We start from the raw sequence: 24622 nt of genomic DNA, 5'->3' as shown, positions 1-24622 counted from the left end.
TTTAAAACACAAATGTAAAAGAATCATAATTTTACTTAGAAAAACTAACATGTCTCTTGTTGACTTAACAGTACCAAATGCTAACAAGTCTCCGAAAAGAAAGATGCATATACTTAATTCTCCCCCTTAGATAGAACCAATTAGATGTTACCATAAAACTTAAACATGCATAAAATCAATGTTTCCTACTTGAATATGCAGAAATCCACTTTTTATAAAACTTCGTCATTTGTTTTGTATGGCAGTGGGAAACCATAAAAATGACCACGCAAGCTGAAACTGCAAGGTGTTCTTAACAAACAATGGGAAAACTTATGATTGTTCTGTGGTTTAAAAAAAAAAAAAGTCTGTGAAAACATTAGGAGCTCTTACTGTTGGTTATAATGTAAAGGAAAATGAAAAAGAAAACTAATACTTCTAATTTAGTATACTGTAATTTAGCTCCTCAGACACACTGGGCAACAAAGTATTTTATTTCTTTGTAAAAAAAACATATCAAAAATAGTCTGAACAGTGCTTGCCTTCTTCTCATGCTGTAACTTACAATCCAGAGCAAGCATCTTTTCTATGCCTTGGCAAGTTGTCATACTCCTTTTTTAACTCTGGACCAGCTCACAGCATTTTAGCCTTTGCCCTTTCAATGTTGTGAAACATCTCTGAGAATTCCTTTAATATGAAGTTTTCTGCCAACTACACACCCTCTAAGACATTTTCATCCTTCCTGTCACAAGCACTTTCCCCGTTTACTTAAATGTGCTTTACCAGGCTCCTGTGGCTGCATACCCAGTCTCCTGAACAGTGGCAATGCCAACATTCCCACAGTCAGCTAGTTTTTCTCGAATACCCTTTACTCTTGATTCATATTTTATTTCCAGTGTTATCACCTTTCATTTCTCTGCTGCATTTTCATCTTTGTTGGCCAATTCCCTTTTGATTATCCATTTTGCAAAATGTCATATGGATTCATCACTGGGAGACAAGGAGGCAACATAACTACATGGGTTGTTGTCTGTGCATAAAGTGAAGAAGAGACGCACAGTGATCAATCCCTGACAGACTTTGAAATAAGTGATGTGACTGTCACAGCTCGTGATGCACGTGTATTATTTATGTGCTGATCCATGCACTGAGGAGCCAGCAGCAATGTCTGTACTTGATGCAATTACTCACTGTTAATACACCCTGGTAACCAGAAGAGGAACCGTGTTGTTGGGGGCCTGGTGTCATCAACTAAGCTGTGGTAACTGAAATTCGCGTCCACTCAAACTGTGCGAGGCAAGGACTCCTTGCATAAGCATATAGATCTAACGGAATGCATCTTAGAAAGTGTTTACAAAATCACACACATACAAAGGAAGAGTAAAATAAAGCTACACACCAGTGTGAGATGACTCATCATCACTCTCCTCTTCTTTTCTTCCTTTCTTCTTGATTTTTTTAATTTTGTACTCTCTGGCATTGCCGCCACCGCCTCCTCTCACACTTCCACTGCCCTCTGGTGGAAAATGATATTAGTTAGTATTACCTAATCCTAAATAACCATTTTTAGAAAACGATGACACTATATTGTCATATTTAACTTTACAGAAGAACAATAAAAGCCAAATAAACTTTCAGCTGCTATTTAAGGTGGGAGGTTTTTTTTTTTTTATTACAGCAGAAGTTTTGTGATTCAGTCAATAAAAAATATGTGAAATCTCTTGAATTTGAGCAACTCATTCAGACAGCTTACCTAATCTATAGGCAGTCTCTTCCCCAGTCTCTTCTTCCTTCTCTAGATACCTCTTTTCTATAGTTTTGTCTGACTTTTTCTTGGCCAAACCCATTCCTTTACTGCTTCTTCTACCTTCCCCAAAAGAAATGTGCCCTCATTTGCTCATCTCTGTTACTACAGCCTCGTCAATATCCCGTTACGGTACTTCACAAGTTTAATTACCCTTGTTTTTGTCTTTTTGGTTGAAAGATTATATTATTCATGTTTACAGGAGACATCCTGAGTCTCCCACCACCCAATAAGACAATGAACTTCTTGAGAACAGGGAGCATGTCTCACTAATGTTTGTACCCATTAACAGGAGCTCGATAAATGCTGACCATGAATATTAAGTTGGAAGAGTAGAAAAATATAGTTATCAATTACCTATTGGCTACAGAAAGACTAAAAAAATACAAATTATGAGACAAACCAAAACACTGTAAATAAAAGTAGTATCACTGAGGTATTTCTCTGCTATTACATATTTACATTTAAATTATCTATTCAACAAAATAGAATACTTATCTAGTAATGGGATTGAAACACTGAAAAATATTGAAAATATATTTCTTCATAAAAGATTCATTTTTCAATAAAGTAAAATGACATACAAACTACAGATCTTTTTCTAAATTCTAAGTACAACTCCTTCAAATTTCATCAGGCCCTATAATTATAAGTTCTATTAATTTATTTTCCCTTGCTTTTATGATAGAAAAATACAATTTCCAAAAGCACACATTTGGCAATAAATTTCTTATAGGGTTTGACATCATTCCATGCACTATACCTCAACTATTATGATAGTACCTATCATTGAGATGATGACCAGATGACTCTGAATTTTTAGAAGGAAATAAAACAGACTAGCTATTCTGACATAACTGCAACCAACTGATTAAGGTGAATTTATAAGCATATCTTCAAATAATATGCTAAAATAGGCATGGTTGTGAATTCTATGATTTATTGGAGTATAGTTTTCCCAGAAAAATACAGAGAAATTTCAAGTATCAAAATTGAAGATCATGTAGAAAAAGGTTTTTGAAGAGGAAAGAAACAATCTCAAAGTAGAAGTAAATTCCCACAACAAATAAAAATGAAGTTTTTATAACACATCTTCAATATAGCTGTATTAATGAAACATGCTGAATATCTAATTTCTTTAACTCTGATATAGCACTAATAAAATTGTTCCTACTATAAAAAGTATGGAAAACACATGTTAATTCCCAAATGCTATACCAGTGCTACCTAGAATAATTTCCAGTGACTCTTAATTACAAAAAGAAAAAGAAAAAGAAAAAGAAAGAAAGAAAGAAAGAAAGAAAGAAAAAGAGAAAGAAAGAAAAATGAGATCTTCTTGGGAAATTCATTCATTCAATAAATATTTATACAACACCTAAAATACACCCACAAGTGCTCTAAGGACTAAGGAAACAATAAACAAGATGGACAAAGTTTCCAAACAATAAAATGCAAGACAGTGATAAAAGTGATACAAAAAGACTGGAAGATATGATGGACAGTGACCATGTCTACCATTCCAGGTAGTGAGGGAGGCCTCTCTGAGGAACTGACATTTCAAGCTGAGTTCTGAATGACGAGAAGAAATCTGTTACCTGAAGTTCAAGAGACATTCAGGTAGATGGAATAGCTAGTGCAAATGCTTTCAGGAAAACACAAACTTGCCAAATTTGAGAATTAAAAAAAAAAAAAAAAGGCTACTGGGCTGGAACACAGACGATAAGGGGACAAACAATGCGACATGGGCCAGGTCATGAAATTAACTTAGCTCTCACGAAATAAAAAAAAAGAATAAGTAATCCCTAATATTTCCATTTTCATAATCAAAATTTAATTCATTAGCAAAAGATTTGACTAATATTAGCAGTTAAAGATGAATCAACCACATAAAAGGCCCTTCAAAGAGCCTAATAAATGTAGAGTTCACTGCAACAAATAAACAAAACTCATCTTTGAATCTTCTTGGTTAATAGTGATTTATTACCTGTTGCTTTTCTCCTTCGTTCATCTTTTTTATCCTTTTTACTTGTATTAATACTTTCTAAAATGGAGACTTGTTTCAGATCTTCTTCAGTGATTAAATGAACGGGATTATTTTTCATTTCCTGAAATAAAACATGCTTTTCTTGGTAAGCAAAAATATATGGCATTATAGAAAGCATAAAATAAAAGTTATTTACATACTCAATTATTTATTACTCATCCTAATTATTCTTGTTTGATCTCATTGCTAAGAAGAACTATAGAGCTTGGTCCAACAGTTGCCACTCTGAGACTATTTATCCTTGCCAAAGATCAATCTCTTCCCTTGCTGTTCTTGACTTTTTGAATCTGTGATCAAATAATGAAAAACCCTATCTGGTCCCTGAGAAACTGATCACACATCAGATGCAATCCTCTTCAGCTGATAAGGCTTCTTTTACCACTGCTTACTAGGTGACCTTGCTCTTCTTCCTTCTCAGGCTCCCAAGTCCAGTGGCACTTGGATACCTGAGATTATGAGAAAGATTAACCAAATCTCCATCCTCCACCCTAACAGAACGACCATGTATGATGAGTTGCATACTTAATCATATAAACTGTTTTTTTCTCTGGACTCATTCCTGATCTCTGCTTTTTAAAAATTTATGTTAATAATAATGAACTATATCCAAATTCAGAAACTGTTTTTTCATCATGGGACAGGGTTCTAAATCTGTACTGACAAAAGTACATTTTCATGTTAAAAATTGCATTTCCCTTCTGGTTTCCTGAAGAAAAATGTTTAGTATATTGACAGTTCGAACAACAGAATCACCTTTTATTTCCTCAAGTTATTTTTGTAGTTGGAGGGAGGAGCACAAAGAAAAAAAAATGATGACCACGTTTTTATTTTAGTGTAAATAAATAAAAAACAATGTAGCCATTTAGTGACTTGGAGCTAATATGTGCTGGATGTTTTGTATACATCTTTCCTTATTTAAATTTATCTTTAGAAAGAAGGCATCATCATCCTTTCTTTGAAGATGTGGAAACTGTAGGTCTATTTGTCCAAAGTCAAAGAGAGTAAACTTAACGTTGAGATTGGAACTCAGGTGTACTGGTATCAATTCTATGTACTTTAACCCTTCTCTGCTGCTTAGCAGTCAAGACACAGAAAATTATCTCTTTTTTTTTAAACTATTAAAGAGCTTAAAAGGAATAGAGATGAATACAAATTATTTATATACTTAATAAGCTCTCGTTGATTTATTAACAGTCTAAAGTAAATGGGCTTGTTCTGCCTATCCGCGAATAGGCTTTATAAGTAGATGGGGCTGCTAACTAGAAACATGAATTGACAAGGCACTAGAGCAGACCTGGCAGGACCTCTGCTTCTAAACACTTTGACAGCACTTGCTCTGAGGGGCTAATCAATTTTTGATAGTAACAATTTCTTTCCTCAGTAAGTTATCCCATTCGTGCATCCCAAATAGATAAAATTAAAAAGGCTCTACCTGATTTAGTAAACATACAGTGTAGTGTTGGATATACTGTATATTATGCATATAATCCACAGATACCATTTTTTGTGGATTTTGATGTTGGACAAATACCTTTAGGTGACTTAATTGTGAAGTGTATACCTTCATTTATATGATTTCAATTTTTAAAATCAGCTCCCTAAGTTCTAACACACATGTTCTGATGGGAGTGAAGAGCAGGAAAAATTGAGGAGAAGAAATAAAAAGGAACGATGCATTAAAGGGAAATGATACATGAAACACGGTGTTCATTTCTGGGTATATGCTGCTTACTCTATTTTTCAAAAGATGTCAGATGATTCTAATGTGAAAATCCTGTTAAGATTAGGAGGGGAAAGGAAATCTGGCATACCTTTTCAGCTTTCTGGTGCATTAGTTCACCGAAGAGTTCTGTGCAATTATTTATGAATTTTTCGCTGACTACAACAGTGTCACTGAAGACTATAGCTGAAGCTTGCTTGCTGAATGCTCTCATCACCTGTTGAAGCAACATCGCAGCATCTTCAACTGATAAAGAACTGGGTAACAGAGGCTAGAATCAGAAACAAAATGCAAACAATTATAAATACAACATCATACAGATAAACCATTTGTTACATATATGCCCCCCTAAGTGATCTCATTAAGTCCAGTGGCCGTCAGAACCATCTCTATGCTGATAACCTCCCAATTATATTTCTGCTTTCATCATCAATCTGAGCTCTAGAGTCATATGCCCTACTGCCTCTCTAACATCTCCGCTCTTATGCCTAATAGGCATCTCAAGTTCCACAACAAATTCCAGAACAAAACTGATTGCAGCCGCCTACCTCCCAACACCTAGCTCCCACCCACCCTTCTCCATTATTCCCCCATCTCAATTAATGGTACTCTTCTCCACTCGGTTGATGAGGCCCCAAACCTACATGTCACACTCAGTTCCTCTCATAAAACCACAAACAATCCACCATCAAGTCCTGACACCTTTACCTCCAAAACAGATTTCTTCTTAGCTCTTTGGACTATCTGAAATTATCCTTTCATTAACAATCTCCCCTTAGGAAACTGGTGTCGGTACCATATTCCCAGCAAGTAAAATGGTTCCTGGCACACAGATGGTACTTAATATTTGTTGAATGAATAAATGAACACCTAAATCTGGAATCTGTGGAAACTTGTATATCCAAAACAAGTAATTGTCTGCTTTATAAAAAGAGTCTGGGCCCTGACTAGTAAATAATGGAATGGCCTCTTGTTTCTCTCTCTTCACCTACACTTACTTTTTGGCATAATAAAGGCAGGTCAATACTGAACACTGAAGTAAAACACTATCAGGGCTTAAGCAGCTCATGTTACTACATGAACAAAGGTTGATGAATGGATACACAAATGCTACATAGTACCTGATGCCAGTAAATCTGTAAATGCTTTGGTAAGATTGTGAGAAACCTCATCAATTTCTGTATGGCAAGACTGATATGAGTGTTACATTGTTTGCTTATTTGTTTTGAAGTTTATAGGATTCTGGATGTTGACTATCCATATATAAAACGTCATTCTACCTCAAAAGCTATAAAGTCTTGAAGCATAATTAAGATTGTTTTGCTATAACAATGACTACTAGAATTTGGCTACAGCGCCAAACTACCTTTATGTATCCTAATACTTAAAATGACCATATACTAGTGAATATCAGTTGTCACTGGTTTAAAAGAAAAATTAACAAGAAGAAGCTAAAACATACTGCAATATCAACCCATGTTCCAGAGCTGATGGCTTCCTCTACTGATGCTTCCACCTGATCCACAAGTCCTTGACCAACACAAGCTGCTTTCAAAAACAAGAGTTGTGTAGTCTTGTATCTTTTCTTTATGTAGCTCACGGCATCTGGGATTCCAAGTCTGGACAAAGCATCAAATTCTAGAAATATATCACAAATAGAAATGGAACAGAATACATTGGGACAGAATTGTCAATCATCCACATCTTTTAGAAATCTTAGAAAAATTAAGTTCTACCAACACCTATTCTTTGTGATTGCACTTTTTTTTTTTTTTTTTTTTTTTTTAGAATAAAGCATAGAGAGGTACCACAGCCTATTCCCTGGTTAGGTGGCTGGCTACTTCACAAATTTTTATTACTGAACATAGCTGTAGAAAAATTCATTCAAATACTTCCTCAAACCCAGCTATGTCACACCCTCTTCAACTGAGGGGTCAAAGGGAAACATGAGAACTACAGATCAAAAAAGTAGAAATGGGGGTTAAGGAGAATGTAATCATTTAAGTAAAGAAACAAAAACTGGAATTTATTTTGCTTACTACAGTTAACTAAAGGTATCAGACAATTTAGGACAAAGTAATTCCCTAGTCTAGTTTAAACTAGACTTAGCATATAAACTAGGCTTAGCATATAAACAAAAGTAAAAAAAAAAAAAACTTAAATTTATAGCCATTAAAGTTATTGAAGATATCTATTGTCCTCTCTGCCCCCAAATAAGCATATTTAAGAACATTAATTATAACGAAGTTCTAATCTAAGTCCATGGTTGAAGAAACTGAAAAGTATATTACAGAAAGCCAAGAAAACATAAGTGAAGCCCAGTATTCTTGCACAGATTTAAATTGTTTGAACATTAATGTCTTATAGGTTTATTACTGAGAAAGCAACTGATCTCTTACATGATTTGACTTGGGTTATGAAACTGATCAAATTAAGTGAGCTACATGTACATACATAATATATATGAATGTTATATATATGTATATATATAACTGCTAATTGTCTTAATGATTAAATTCAGTCAATCTACTTTATCCTAATGACAGAACCTCAAAAACAGAAGTTAGAATAGCTTCAGGGTTTCTGAAGAAGTGGATGACTAATAAAGATGCACACTGTAAAGCTGATAGCCAATAAAGTATTTCTAAGATTATGTCACTGAGTAACTGGGCAACTTCATAAAATATAAGATATAATAAATATAATTACCTTTCATGACTTAAAATATATTTGAAGTTGTAATAGTATCATATCACTGGAAAATTGGTAACAATCAATACCAGCTTTTGGCCTTTCTACATTACAACTGTTCAATAACTATGAAATTAAACTCAGTTCCAAAACCAACAAAAATCTTCAATTTGACTACTTTCACACTCTAAGAGAAGCACTATAACCTGCTGGCAGCAGCGGAGCGTGTGTGTACTCCCTGGACTGACACAATACTTTCTAAGAACGTGTGCAGTATTAGAAAGAAGTTTCAGTTGCAAAGACAAAAAGAAATAGTTACCTAGATAGCCATTCTGCCTGAAAAAGGAATCCACCCAAGTACTCTGTGTTCTGGAGTAAATGTCAGGGACAAACACCGCCTTATCCTGTCTCCCACCAACCACAGTGCCTCGTAAACGTCCACTATTAATGAGTTCCTCAAGCACAGCTTAAAACAAAACCAAACAAATACAGATAAATCAGAGCAGTTATAAATGTCAAAAACTAAAATACTATTTCACAATTTAGTTATTCTTACCCTTTAAAAAAAGCAATTTAAAGTTTAAATTGTATAAATGAAGACATTATATTTTAGACAAAACTTTCCTGCCATTTATGAGAACACTCAGGTCACAAATTCAGGAAATTTTGGCAACTAGCTAACGGTGCTGAACTTGTAACTCAAACTGGTTAATATTAACATTGAATTTTTTAGTTAGGGTAATTTGGGGGGGGGAAAAACCATGCCACGGGGCGCCTGGGTGGCTCAGTCATTAAGCGTCTGCCTTCGGCTCAGGGCGTGATCCCGGTGTTCTGGGTTCAAGCCCCGCATCAGGCTCCTCTGCTGGGAGCCTGCTTCTTCCTCTCCCACTCCCCCTGCTTGTGTGCCCTCTCTCACTGGCTGTCTCTCTCTCTGTCAAATAAATAAAGAAAATCTTAAAAAAAAACCAAACAAAAACCCATGCCATTATTTATCTTATGATATGTTTGAAAGTGGATGACTAAACACTTTGAGAATAGATAATATGCAATCACTAGTGTTTCCAAGTTCAATTTTCTCATATTTAGAAAGCTTAAGACACCTGGATCACATTAGAATCAACTGTGTGAAATAAAGCCATGAAAATTTTTATAAGTTATTACATTTCTACTGTTTTGTTATAAGTTATTACATTTCTATTGTTTAAATTGCAACACATGTAAGAGAAGTATAACGTAGTTAAAACAATGGATCTGGATCTAGACACCCTTTAAGTCCAAATCGCAACTCTGTCACCTACTCACTAACAAAAACTGGGCAAGTCATTTTACTTATGCTTCCATTTTCTCAGCCATGAAATAAGGATAATAGCAACTGTCTCCGAGAATTGTTGTATTCAAGTAAAGTGCTCAGAACAGTAGCTGGCATACAGTAAGCACTCAGTAAATGTTAACTAAATATGACCCCCCCCCACCATCATCATTATCACCATCATCATCATCAAAAGAGATGCCAGTCTGAGAACTGGACAGTACTGCCATTAACATAAAATATATGCTTTTTATTTAAACGGTAACATTTAACTAAACATTTTATTGTTTAAATATCAAAATCCCCTGAAAAAGACAAAGCAGATAGGAAGGAGTTATTTCTAAGCAAATCAGAAAGCACAGTCAAAAGATGACTGGCTAAGAAATAATCAGCCTTTACCAGAAATAAAAATTAGCTTACATGAGTTTCAAGACTTCGCTGCTGAGTAAATTAGGATACATTAGAAAAGTCTAGATTTTTCAACAGACTGCAACACATAATTTTAAATTTTGCAACTGTACAATACAAATCCATGCTAAATTAAGACAAAAGTTATCAAGCTATCAATTATTACTTGAAGAACTTTACATGATAATGAAATCCCACCAATCTCCAATCAGTAGATTCCAATCTATGTTATATTTTTAATTTTAAATGTATTGAACAAAAAATTTAAATTTAACTGCATATTCTGAAAAATATAGTGAATTAAAACTAACTTTTGGTTTTATACATGAATTTCTTTTCCATCCTTCATTTTAATTCTTCTATGTGCACAGATATCTGAGCCAAAAGATTAAGTCATTGTTTTTAAAAATTATTCCAGCAAGACTTTAAAAAGCCCCTCAAAACCTGATAAGAGCTTCACAAACACACACATAATACAGGTAATAAACCAAGACTATTTTGGAGATATTACAATGTTGTTTGAATACTAAAAACATATTTTTACTGGTATTATCCTCCTTATAAAATTTTTTTATTTTTTTATTTCTTAAAGTATTTAATTTATTTATTTACTGATTTATTTATTAAGTAAGCAAGCTCTACGCCCAATGTGGGGCTTGAAATCACGACCATGAGATCAAGAGTTGCATGCTCTACTGACTGAGCCAGACTGGAACCTCTGTAAAAATTTTTTAGACAAACATTATTTACTTTCATGTTAGAAAATGTAGCAAGAATCTGTAAGAAACAAAGTGAAAATTATTCTTAATCCTACAATTCTAAATCTGTCTCTATAAATATATATGTATAGTAGTATTTTACACACACACACACACACACACACACACGAGTTTGTTTTTCATTCTACTCCTTTGGGGGTAGCCAACACTAAACGTTTGGTGGATATGACAAATACGTATATACATGAAAATTGGTATAAACTTTTCAACTAGAAATATTTTAGTTATGTAAGTTTTAAGGTTAAAAGAAGTCAAAACATGAAAAATTATAAGTTTCACATTAATGTCTATTCAGCAGCTAATTAAGTGACATATAATTTAAAGCAAACTCACAGTAAAGCAGCTGTTCCTGAAATCCATATTTTGAAATGAGAGAATTCACTGCTGTAGGCCTTTATGGAAAGAAAAAGATCTTATTCATTCTAGAGTTACACATATTTATGAATTATAAAACTAACTAGGATAACTAGTTTATGAAAAACACCAATTAATTTAAAAGAAAAAAATGAAGGCAAAAATAATACCAGATTTTACATCCTTAATCAGAATTACACTACTGAAATTCCAGGGGAATTGATTTGTATCCATAATCCAGGAACAATTCACTTTCTCACCAATTTCTACCTCAGATTTAATAATACCTGATCTGCTTTTATTTATGTTTGTTTTTCTTCATTCTATTCTTTCTCTCTGGGAGGCTCCTTCTCCACCTAGGAATAGCCAAGTGAATGTTATCTGATTCTGTTTTTGAAGAAAGTGAAATCATACATGTAGTGAAAGGAATCTGGAGTGATATACTCCCAGATTAGGAAGATGACTGGGAGGGATCCACTTAAAATGCTCCTTTTTGTTTATCACTATTCTCTGTACTGGCTGTGTTTCTTAAAAAAAAAAAAAAAGTGCTAATGAGGTATAATTTACATATGATTCAAGCATCTTAATAAATTTATAAAGTTTAGGAACCATCACTATAGCTCTCAAGTCTAGAATGTTTCCATCACCCAAAAAATTCCTTCCCAGATGTTTGTAGTTAATTCCTGCTTCCACCCCTAGTCCTAGAGAACCACTGATCTGCTTTCTGCCTCTATAAATTTGCCCTTCTAGAAATTTCATATAAATGGAATCAATATATGGTCTCTTATGTCTGGCTTTTTTCACTTAGCATCATTTTGAGGCTCACGCATGATGAAGCATGAATCGGTATTCACTCATTTTTATTGCTGAACAGCATCTCACTGTATGGAGACACCACATTTTGTTTATTCATCCGTCAGTTGATGAACACTCAGACTGTTTCCAGTTTGGGGCTATTATGAATAATGCTGCTACAAACATTTGTATTCATGTCTTTGTATGGACATATCTCTTTCTTTTGGGTAGATCCCTGTGAGTGCTTCTCTTTTATCTTTTTTTTTAAGTAAGGGAAATTATAAAGAAAACAACACGGACTTTCTTTTTATGACTATATATTTTTCCCTATTTATTTTAAGCCAATTATGCCTGTTTTGTGGTTTGGGTTTAATCTATGTTTTTATTTTTAGGCATATAACTAAGAGACTAGTTATTCCAAGTACTCAATTCTCTGTTGTTGATTATTTAAGATGTTATGAATTTTCTCTATGACAAACTTGGGAGAGCAGAAACATTTGTCTGAATATGAATTGATATTTAAAACCCTATGTTTGGGAATTTTGGCTAAATTATTATTTTTATCAAATTCTTATGTAGATTATTTGTTTTTTATTAAATTAATTTATCCTACTATTTCAGCTACATTATCTAGAGCCCCCAGACCAATCAGGTCCATTTAGGTGCTTGGTGAAGTTTGCTCTCTGTTTATCTTATAATTATTACAACCTTCTCATGTTTTGTTTTTTCTTTTCTTTTCCTGTCTACCTGAACACATCCCTACAAAAATGTAGAGGGCTCCTTCAAGGACTTTATCTTAAAATTTCTGCGTGCATAACTTATTGTGGGTTTTCAGTAAATGTTTAATTGAACTGCACAAAATTTCTAGCTTTTTTTGTATAGTAAAACTTAGCTGTTGAATTTTTATTTCAATTTGGAATACAATGTAGTTTGGTATACCTGTATTATCTCATTGTTCTAACTATTCCCTGGTCTTCTTTCTGGCTCCCTATAACAACAATATAAACCCTTTAAAATCAGAGATGCAGGTGTTTTCTCTGAAGTTAGACCAGAAAAGTAGGGGGCAGAAGATTCCTTATATTTAAGAGACAAATATGATGATATGGCACATTAAATGGAACTATCTGATAGCCACACAGCCTAGCAATATCGTTTGAGGCTCAGAATTTGTTTTGCCCTCATGCTTTGATACTACCTCTACACAGAGAAATTCAGGGCTACCGTGAGCCAGAAAAAAAATTATTTGCTGAACCTGACAATTACACTCACCACAATAATTAGTCAAAGAAAAAAAAATTGTCAATAGGACGAATACATATATATATATATATATATATATACATTTTGTCCGAGTAATAAACACACACAGTACAAAAAAGGTACAAAACTGAATCCCCCTTCATTCTTATCACTCAGCTAACCAGTTCTTCCAGAAACAACTACTGCTACCAATTTCTTGTGTTACGAGGGCGCAGGCTGTCAGAGCCTATGTGGAGAAAGGAGGGCATCCACATGGGGACGAGAGCTGCAGCAGCAATGGGAAATCAGTTACGTGAAGGAGAATTACTCAAATAAGTAAATTTAGCTGACCCTTGAACAACGTGGATTTGAACTGCATGGGTCCACTTTATATGTAGATTTTTAAAAAAGATTTATTCATTCATTCGAGAGAAAGAGAATGAGAGAGCACATGAGCACAGGGTAGAGGGGCAGAGGGAGAGGGAGAGAAAGTCCAAGCTGACTCGTGCCGAGCGTAGAGCCTGACACGGGGCTCAATCTCACGACCCTGAGATCATGACCTGAGCTAAAACCAAGAGCTGGACGCTGAACCAACTGTATCATTCAGGTGCCCCTATACGTAGATTTTTAAAAAATATTTATAGTATAGCACTGTAAATGTATTTTCTCTTTCTTATGATATTCTTGGTTTTTTTAAAAGATTTTATTTATTTATTTGAGAGACAGAGAGAGAGAGTGAGCACAAGTGGGGGGGATCGGCAGAGGGAGAGGGAGAGGGAGAAGCAGACTCCTGGTAAGCAGGGAACCCAAAGTAGGGCTGGATCTCAGGACCCCAGGATCACGACCCGAGCAGACGCTTAACTGACTGAGCCACCCAGGCACCCCGTCCTTCTTCTGATATTCTTAATATTTTCTTTTCTTTAGCTTACTTTATTGTAAGAATATGGTATATAATTCATATAACATACAAAATATGCGTTACTTAACTATTTGTCACTGGTAAGGCTTCTGGTAAACAGTAGGCTGTTAGTAGTTAAGTTTTGGGGGAATCAAAAGTTATTCACAGATTTTCAAGTGCGGTGTGGGGGTTGGGGACCGTAACCTCTGTGTTATTCAAGGGTCAACTCTATATTAAGGATAATGGGAACTAGGTTTGTCAGGGTGAGAGGAGGGAGCTGCAAATATGGAAAAGGAGAGAACTAGGACGAAACTAACTGGGCACTTGGAAGGGAACTAGAAGTATCAGTGTGAATTCATGGTTTTTGATAAACATAAAAATATAGATAAATAGAGGGGTGGATACACATGTCTATGTTTATCCCCTAACTTGTCTGCTGAGAGGGCTTGGGAGCAGTGACAACCAAATAGCAATAAGCAATTTAGTGTCCAGATCTTGGTTTCTAAGCAGTATACTCTCCCGAAAAGAACCAGATAGGGTTGTTTGGGGAAATGGCTGATTCCAGGTCTGGGACAAGAAAAGTATGAACTATGCTTACAACTTCTTGTTGTACCAGAAAGAAGAGAAGTGCTCCAAGAAGGATGGCATCATATTAAAAGGACACAGAAGCCAGCATGAAGGGTGGGCCAATAGCTAAATCAGAGCCAATTTAAAAATATCTAAATAATGGTAATGATAGATTTTAACCCAAATGGATAAAACAGGGAGCCATGAGTCCATACTGATTTAAATAAATGAATAAACTGAAAGTTTGATAAAAAACAGGGTAACTTACAAGATCTCAAACTGCCCTCCTCATAAATACTTAATTGTAAAGGAAAAACAAGTAGCTTTATGACAAGCCTAAACAGATACCTCCTTATTAAGAAGTTTTAATGCACACCATCAGTAACCAGAAAAATCTAAGCTGTATACCCCTGCTAGGATTCAAGGACAAGAACACAGAATCACTTTGGTTACATTCCTGTCAAAGATGCATAACCTGAACATCAGCATGAAAAAACAGCAGACAAGCAAAATTGAACATTTTACAAAATAACTGGCCTATGGTATTCAAAAGTGTCAAGGTCATGAAAGTAAAAAAAAAGACCACGTAAGTGTTCCAGATTGAAGGTGACTAAGGAGACATGACAATTAAGTGCAATAAGTGATTCTGAACTGGGTCCTTTTACAGTGAAGGGCATTATTGGAAAACTGGTAAAACGTGAATGAGGTCTGAGGACTAGATGGCAGGAATGTATCAATGTCAATATTCTGACATTTGTATTATAGTTATGTGATTATATAGGAGAATGCCTTTGTTTGTAGGACACAGACTAATGCATTTGTGGTGATGGAATACTATCTTAGGAACTTCCTCTCAAATGGACAGAAAAAAAAAAAGGTCCTCTTGCAATTTTTTGGTAATTGTGAGATAATTTTATTAAAAAAAAAAGGAAAAAAGAAAATGTTTGCACTAACTTGTAAGCTTTCTCCTCTAACCTAGTCTTTTGTACCAGTGCCTTGCATGTATTAGGTGCTCAATAAATGCTTTTGATTTGCTGAATGACAAAAAGAAATCGCTGTGATTACTGTGTAAAACAATATCCCAGAAGATAATAAGAATAAAAGAAGGGAGACTGGTTAGAAAGCTATTAAAATAGTCCAGTTAAAAAATGGACTGAAGTGGGGGGAATGGTCATGCCACACAAGTAAAGATTACATAAATATTTAGAATAGAGAATTCAAAAGTCTTTGTATTATGAAAAAGGGGGCAGGGAAAGAAAGGATAGGTGTAAATGATGACTCCCAGGACTGTGGCAAAACCAACTGGATTAATAACATTTACTCATAAAACGGAAACCCTAGTGTAAGAATAAATTCAGGTGGGGTAGCTCAGGGATAGTGATAAATATGTTGAATTAGAGGGACTTATAAAACATTTCAGTAGAGATGCTGTGTGGGTAATGAGTCTGAAATTTAAAAGAAAGGTAAAGTCACCCAGGAAGACAGTGCCAGACTGAGAAGAAAATATGGCCTGAAACAAAACTTTAAAGGCTAGGGAAAGGAGGAAAAGCCAGAAAAGGTGACATATAAGGTACAACCAAATGAGGTAAGAAGAAAGCAGTAAAATGTGATGTCAAAATAAAAAAAGAAGAAAAAAAAAGGAACGAGACCATTTCAAGAAGGAAGACCTAACTGGAGTTAAATGTTGCTGCCAAGTCAAATAAAGGTCAGAAAGTATCTGTTAGATTTCATGATACTGACATCATTTCTTTGTAAGCTGGTAGAAGCCAGATGGGTGAGCTGAGAAGTGACAAAAGGTAGGAAAACTAAGACAGTAAATGCAGACATCAACTCTTGAGATGGTTTACTTGAAGGAAAGGGACAGACAAGGCGGTAGAGTGGAAAATGGAGTTGAGAGAGGTTTGACTGTTTTAAAATGGGAGAAATCTGAACCCAAAAATCACTGAGATAAAGTTAATGACACAGGAGAGAGGAGATAATTTAGAATGTAGATTTTCTTTCTTTCTTTCTTTCTTTCTTTCTTTCTTTCTTTCTTTCTTTCTTTCTTTTTTTAAAGATTTTATTTATTTATTTGAGAGAGAAATAGCCAACGAGAGAGGGAACACAGGCAGGGGGAGTGGAAGAGGAAGAAGCAGGCTCCCAGCAGAGGAGCCTGATGTGGGGCTTGATCTCAGGACTCTGGGATCACGCCCTGAGAGGAAGGCAGACGCTTAATAAGGACTGAGCCACCCAGGCACCCCAAGAATGTAGGTTTTCTTAATTCCATATTGTAGTGTCACTCAGGCTCCAAACATTTCAGAAATTCTTACTTTAGAAAACTTCAAGTGATTTTGAAATGAACATTGTTATTCATTAGAATTACAGAATGTCACTTAGTAAAAAGGGTTCTAAAATCATCTAGTCCCATCTGAGGCTCAAAGGAGTTAGGTGACTGATTCATCTGCTGCAGCTCACACAGTTACTGTGTGATAGACAGAGCTAGGCCCTGAGGACTTCTGACTTTAAACTGCATGCTCCTTCCATGATCCCAGGATGACTTTATATACTGATCTAGGTGTTCTGCAGACCTGCATCGGGGGTCATGAGGGTGATTAACATGGGGAGTGGAAGGAGATGTGGGTTGGAGAGAGTGTGGCTACATTCTAGGGCTCTGGAATCCTCACTCCCATTTCATAGAAGCCACCAACCTTTCTATATGTCTAAAAAATTAGGGTCCTGAATGAGATTTCAATTAAAAAAAAAAAAAGAAAAAAACCTGATATTAAAAAAAAAAGGAAACCATGATCAATGATACGTAAAAATATACATATTTTAAAACAGGCTTAAAAAAAAAAAAAAGAAACAGGCTTACCGGGTAATAGCACTGAACAGTCCACGGATGCGTGCTTTATGTCGAGCTACAAAAGCTTCAGTAAATATTACCCCTCTGTTATCAAGATCAATGTGTCCATTAATAATTCTACCTAGTCGCTGAGTTAGTGCCTGGGGGTAAAGATGCAAATTTTTATTAATTTGAAAGAACAAAATTCTACATATCTAACTGTATAGTCTTCAAGTCATGCTGCTCGTTGATGTTGTATTATCTACATGATTGAGAAATTTTGACAAGCACAAATTCATAGGATATATAAGCTAAAATGAAGATTTAGAATCTAGGAAACTTCATAATCTCAGAGCAGAACCAAGAATTGAATGAGTCATTTAGCTGATACGTTAAAAGACTTTGCTACTTGCTAAGAAGGGCTATTTCTAATGTGAAATAAAAGTGACTGATTAACCAATTTTCTAGATATAGGCAGCCTTTAAAACATACGGGCAGCCCAGACATATACATGGGTCTTGAAGAAGATCCTATCTGGAGCCTTGAACACTGAGTAAAATAAATGTTATTCCAAGATTCTGAAACCTAGGGAAACATAAGACCTAAAAAGTTATCTTCTCTGATGCAAATATTAACAAGTTTATCTGTGTCCAGAGATCTACACTGCAAACAACAAGATTTCCTGGTAATCCCAAGAGAGTATTTCTCCACAGCTACACTATGACTGGGGTCAGGTACATCTGACATAAGTTTGGACATATTTGACATCCCACGATGAGTTAAAACTACTCAAGGCAGCCTGACTGATACTTTTCTGATATAGAAAAATGCATTTCAAACAACGTCTTAATGAGCTTTTAGAATACTGCCTATGATATTCAGAAAAACTAGAACTGAAAAATGTTAAGAAAACATACACATTTCCAAAATGTATCAACAGCACAGTTTTATAAGAAATCATTTGGGTCTGTTCTGATACTTTTAAAAAGTGTTTTAAAAATATGTTTTTGACCTTCTGTGATTAAAATATATTTGCTCACTTAAAATAGAACTAAGGCTCCTGAAATGCTAGGTAAAAAAGGTCAAATAGTATTTTAGATGCAATAATAGGAAATCACTCTCTCAAAATGGGTGACTAAATCTGTCTGTATTATAAACTAATCTCACGCAGTTATGGTTTGGTGAATTTTTGTAAGTGTTGGATTTTCTTAAAATGATATATACTTTAAAAGAGATTTGGCTTTTCTCTTATTTATTCCAGCAAATACAAAACAAAATCATCATTTACTGAGTACCTCCATTGTGCCAGACGTCTCACTAGATACACCATGTATATAACTTTATTAAAATCTATGAAAAAGGTAATTATTCCCATTTCAAAGATATGTAAACTGAATCACAAAAGAGTTGAAACAATTTTCCTAACACTGAATAACTAAACAGTGACATAATGTACTTTCCATTGTACAAAATAAATGTCTATAATTCTAAAATGTCAAACTATTTTAAGAACAAATAGGGGCGCCTGGGTGGCTCAGTTGTTAAGCGTCTGCCTTCGGCCCAGGGCGTGATCCCAGGGTCCTGGGATTGAGCCCCACATCGGGCTCCCTGCTCTGCTGTCTCTCTGTCAAATAAATAATTAAAAAATCCTTAATTAAAAAAAAAAGGAACAAAGAAATAATCATTTCTAAATGATCTAATCAGAGCCATGGAGGTATAGGAAGTATTCCCAAAATACATTGCTACATCAACAGTCAAATATTTGCAAAAAATTAATTAATGGTAAGAAAATCTAGTTTTTTCTTCCAATTAAAATTCTTTATTTATCTGAAAAGACATTATACTATTAAGAAAAAATACCTGTGTCAGAAAGTTTCCAGGAAGATCATAGGTTTTACACAGCTCCGATATGGTGACCTGACCACTTTCTTGCAATTTATCATTTACCTCTTCTGCTAACCGATCCAAATAGTTCCTAAGAGTTAAAAAAAAAAAAAAAATTAGGAGTAATGGTTTTTCTCTTTTATGTTTAATTTCTGTGCAATAATATATGCCGACAAAATAATGAATAGGGTATGCTTAGGTAAACATGATGCATGACTCATATTCTGAAAATTATTTTTTTCTTATCAATGTAACTAAATATAAGGTCAACCAAATGATAAATGCTCAGATTTTTTTTTAACAATGTAAATTCCTGTAGTCGTTTTTCATTAATACTTTGGAAGAAATTTGTTTTCAGAGTTAAGATCACACAGGAAAGATTGTAAAAATTATGTTTTGCGCTGCTTTAAAATAATTGGGAAAAAATTCAAAGTTTTTATTATTTCCAAGTATTCCATACAATTAAGTACTTACTTTTTATGTACAATGATCTCTACAATGAAAATCAGCACTATGAGAGTTCTAAACAAAATGCCAAACTGGTCACAATTGTTCTAAATTAAAACACTACGAAAAAAAAAAAGAAACACAAAAAAGTGCTCTTAAACACTGTACTTACTCATCTATCAGTTGTCCCAATACTAGCTGAACATGTTTTTCTGATTTTATAATGTCACCAATTCTACTTTCAATATGAGTCAGATCCACATTAATTACCTGGAAAATGAATAAAATTCAATTAGTGATAAGTTCATATTGTTTCTTGAGTTTGAAGTTACATATTAGAACTATCTTTTTAAAAACTTACTTTCTCTTAGATGAATTTCAGGTTAATCTGAAATACTGTGAAAAGTCTCAGTCCAATAAAAAATTAGAAGCTTATTGCTTATTAACTTTCATTTCTGAACAACTACATTTTCATTTGCTAGGAAAGTTTGCATTAAGAAGCTACATTTTCATACAATAGGCACCATTTACACAAGATTTTCCAGCTTCTTGCATATAATGTACCTTGATAATGACATGCACACTTATATTTTCTAAAAATATCTTCTACTTTTAAAAATATTTCTCTATTCCTTCCATATACTAAAAGCACATAAAAATGAAAGTTATTTTTCTTTCCAAATTACATGAAATGACAACTATGAGTTTATTTCATAAAGAATAAGCAAATAACTGAGAAAGAAGAACTTATTAACTTATTAAATCAATTCAATATATCAGAACTTATTAAATTGATTAAATGTATTAGTGAGGACTATAAAACTATTTCTTCACAAACATTATACAAAATAAGATACCAGAGTATTAGTGAATACTTAAGGCATAGTACCAAAAAATTGAGAAAGGAAAAAATTTTATAAATTTAAAATTTACCTGTTGCAGATCAACAATGTTTACTCGACCTTTAAAGAAAAGACATTTATTGATTTTATATTTATATTTACATGTAAGTACACACAAGCCAAAAACCGTAAATATCAACGGATTTACATTTGGGGCAGTCGAAGTCCTCCTTCTACAAAGGACATAAAGCCACAATAATTAATGTTTTCATATATAAACCATTAGCTGAATAATTCTTTATGGCTGAAGGCACAGGCAATAATTTATTTTTGAAGTTTCATTTGTCACATCAGGCCAATACCGAACATCAACTGATTCACAAGTTGGCCAGACCTATGGATTTAACATTTATCTCCCCTTCACAATTTATCTACTGTGACCAAAGAGATACAACTAAATTCAGATGAACTTTTAAATTTTTGGAATGAGTAGATTTCCACCTATTGGCAAAAGAAAATTTGTCAAGTATTCCAAATTATACCTAATAGTTTATTAGCATTATGCAGGAAGATGAACCAATACCAAGGGTACATCTGATAACATCAAATGAAGAGTTGTTTTCATAGTTGCTTCTATTTTAATCAAATAGTGTTCAAATTTGCTCAGTAGTTTGTTCAAATTTTAAATTTTAAAGTGACAAAGAAAAACAAAAACTTCATGTGCTTGTAATAGCGTTTCCTACAATATAATAGGTGTAGTACCATATTGTTTCCTAATTTGCAAATACTTAAAGGTAAGTTTTTGAAAAGAGTGTGGTAGTATAGCCCTATGTTTCAACAATCTATAATCCTTTAAAATCTCTGTTCTCCTTTCATAATTACCACCTGATAATAGATCTCTAAATACCCTCACACGTCACGCAATAAATTCATAAACTGTGAATAGAAACAGTTGATTAATTCACATACAGAACACACAACTCATAATAATAAAAGATGCTATTTTGGGGCGCCTGAGTGGCTCAGACGTTAAGTGTCTGCCTTTGGCTCAGAGCGTGATCCTAGTGTTCTGGGATCGTGCCCCAGATCAGGCTCCCCTGCACAAGCAGGGAGCCTGCTTCTTCCTCTCCCACTCCCCCTGCTTGTGTTCCCTCTCTCGCTGGCTGTCTCTCTCTGTCAAATAAATAAATAAAATCTTTAAAAAAAAATAAAAAATAAAAAAATAAAAGATGCTATTTTGTAAGGTGACAATATTTGACTTCTTTTAAATTATCTGATCACCTTTACCTGATCATAAGTATATGATCAATCAAGCTATTAAAGATATTAAGGCTGGTTTTTATTTTATTTTATTGTTTTTAAGGCTGGTTTTTATATTAACAATCGAGAAGGGTTTCCTATACCCTCCAAATAATTTATTATTTATGTCTTAAGTTGTTTTTTCCCTTCCAAATAACCAGAGGAGAAAAATAAGGAATTACTTACCACCTCGGACATGTAGCTCATCTCTCATTTCTTTACTAATTTGAGCTGGTGTAATATATTCCTTCCCGTCAAGTGTGTGAACTACTTCTAGCTGTTTTTGAGCAATCAATTTATTCACAATCTCAATGCAGTTCCGCTCTGACAACCTGAGAGACACAAAAAGTTTTAAAATGCACTTGATACATTTGTGCTTAACAAAATTAACAATGTATGAAAATGGGCTTTTAAAAAAAGTTTGGGTGAAAAGTCACTAGGTTCTATATTACAAAATCTGTATCTCTTATTAGTATAACCATATTGATTCAATAAGTTAAAAAAAAAACTCTTGGGAGCAAGCAGATTTGCATAAACTTAAATCATATACCTAATTGGTACAAACCATTTTTTTATTACAGAATTTCAAGTTTGCTCTCTCCTCAGGGCCTGCTTCTACTCTTCAAATCTGAATAGAAAAATGAGGACAAATAATTTAGGTAGGAAAAAAAACCTGCCCTTTTATTTCAACTTCCAGTTTAAGTTCAATAAAAAACCAAACAAACCAGAATTTTCTTTTAAATTGTGTGATTGCTTCACTACTATTGGTCTGTAGACAGGAGATATGGCCTAGGAAAAACATGACTGCAACTGTTATCCAAGCACTTAAGTATCTGTCCTAGTTTGCTTTCAGTGCTACAAAATACAGCATTAAGGGATTAAGGTCTTCAAGCCCCAGAAGGCACAAAATATCAAAGAGATAGTCATGGTATAAAAAAGGATTCTATTAACATTGTATATGTGTTCTGTAACATTAAAAAGCAGAGCCAGGGTGTCCAGGACACATCCCCCAAAGGTTTGTGGGTTTGCAAGAAATGCCAGTGTCCAGGAGTCCTTAAAAATGACAGATGGGACTGTGGGTCTGGCCTAGCACAACTCTTGGTGCACAAAAAGGCAAAATGCTTAAAGAGTCAACACAGCATTTGCTAAGTACTGTATTTTGGTGTTAGCCTCTCCTTTTCAGCTTATTCTAGGTCAGGAAAGGTATAATAGGCAATGATGCCATAAGGACTTAACGGGTAAATAAGGATCAGAGGGACACTCTTAAGACAGCTAGAATTCACCAGCCTCGGCCATCAAGAGGGCGGGGCGCGCCAGCTCTTGGCTGGGGCATGGCAGGGGGGGTCCGGGGCGTAGTAGCTTTCGGGCTTCATCGCCGAGAACTATACTTGGAACTGCAATCCAGGCTATGGATTGGAAGCAGGAGGCAGAAATAGTAACACAGGGTGGGAAAGTGCGGGGTCCAAAGCCAGGGATTCCCAGCCTCAGATCTCGGCGTGGCTGCCCAGGGGCTATTTTGGACTCCGCAACCGAGAGGGAGGGTCGGCACCTCTGTGTGGCCTCTGCGAACTGCGCCCGCTGGAAGTCAGCCGCCAACCGCCTGATCTCCTCCCAGGCGTCCGCCATCACGGCCCTACTCGCCAAGCCGCCGAAGAACTGCCGACACGTCAGCCTAAAGGCAGCGGGAGCCGAGGCGGAACGGGCCGCGCGGAGGGACAAGAGACTCCTCCCCCGACGCAGATACCGAACGCGTGCGCCCCGGGAGGGGCGTGCCGGAAGAGCCGCAGCCCCGCCCACCTCGCATGGGCGGGGCGTCTTCCCTGTTGTGGAGCCTCAGGGTTTTGCTGGAAGCCAGGTGACGAGGTTCCTGCTATAGGGTGGGATGCGGGAGGGGTCAAGTTAGTAAAGTGCTACTCTTGTTTGTATTGTAACTAATGTTTCAGGTCACTGATAATCAAATTAACCAATGTTCTTTTTCTTCTGCCCTTCATTTGTTTTTTGGGGAGAGAGCGGGGAGGAGATGTGCCTGTGCCTGCAATTAGTAGTATCTCTTCTCTGGCTGTTAACAAGGAGCAGTCCACCGGGTATCATGCTAATTTTTACCTGGGCACAGAGCAGTTGTACCTTTTGGGAGACAAGTTGGGAGACAGTACTGAAGGTAGATACTCAATTTTTTTTTTGCACAAAGATGACTATTTGGGGCTGGGAATGGCTTTCATGTCATTCTAGATTAAGAATGTTATTCTTTCCTATTTCTCCTCTGGGGAAGATTGGCTCCATCAAGCAATAAAGAAATAGGAACATACGATAATACGTATATATGGTTACGGATGAAATACAGGAGGCAAAGGTTACGTTTATTTTGCTTTTCTCTGTATTGATATCAGTAAAAGTTAGTATTTACTCTGGAGTAAATTTCTTGTCCCCTTTTACTTTTATACCTAAGTTTCCACTTTAAAAGAAGAATTTTCATTCCTTTTACCTGCATGCTCTACAGAGTTGGTGAAGGGGAATTGTTCCAGTTCTTTTCCAATCTCAGGTCTTATTTGGGGTGACTCAAATCCAATGCCACAAAGGTACTTGTCCAGTAAAATTCCCAGCTTTATTTAAAATGCAGAGAACACAAGCCCAAAACCTGTTACTAAGTACTGCCACCAAACAACCATACTGTTTGTCAATGTGATTGCCAACCAAGAGGTGAAACAGCAGAAGTCAAGAAGGGAACTTGGAAGAGGGTAGGTG

The 24622-nt window shown here is 35.3% G+C and overlaps 1 protein-coding gene across 1 annotated transcript in view; it reads right to left on the bottom strand.

The window, feature by feature from the left end:
- Positions 1-23591, bottom strand: part of UFL1 (UFM1 specific ligase 1) — a 30756-nt gene extending 7165 nt beyond the window's left edge. Inside the window, exons 1-12 of the mRNA XM_008705033.2 lie at positions 23430-23591; positions 22067-22212; positions 20673-20701; positions 19912-20009; positions 19269-19383; positions 17439-17569; positions 11068-11126; positions 8558-8704; positions 7010-7185; positions 5639-5818; positions 3768-3888; positions 1379-1495 (exon numbers count right to left, since the gene is read on the bottom strand). Of these exons, the coding sequence (XP_008703255.2) occupies positions 1379-1495; positions 3768-3888; positions 5639-5818; positions 7010-7185; positions 8558-8704; positions 11068-11126; positions 17439-17569; positions 19269-19383; positions 19912-20009; positions 20673-20701; positions 22067-22212; positions 23430-23506 (1396 nt within the window). The 5' untranslated portion in view covers positions 23507-23591. The remainder of the gene's footprint in view (positions 1-1378; positions 1496-3767; positions 3889-5638; positions 5819-7009; positions 7186-8557; positions 8705-11067; positions 11127-17438; positions 17570-19268; positions 19384-19911; positions 20010-20672; positions 20702-22066; positions 22213-23429) is intronic.
- Between the last annotated feature and the right edge of the window lie 1031 nt (positions 23592-24622).

Source organism: Ursus maritimus, unplaced genomic scaffold (genome assembly GCF_017311325.1).
Source record: "Ursus maritimus isolate PB19 unplaced genomic scaffold, ASM1731132v1 scaffold_13, whole genome shotgun sequence".
Classification (NCBI taxonomy): domain Eukaryota; kingdom Metazoa; phylum Chordata; class Mammalia; order Carnivora; family Ursidae; genus Ursus; species Ursus maritimus.
Note: the sequence above shows the minus strand (reverse complement) of the source record. Positions and strands in the feature narration are given on the sequence as shown.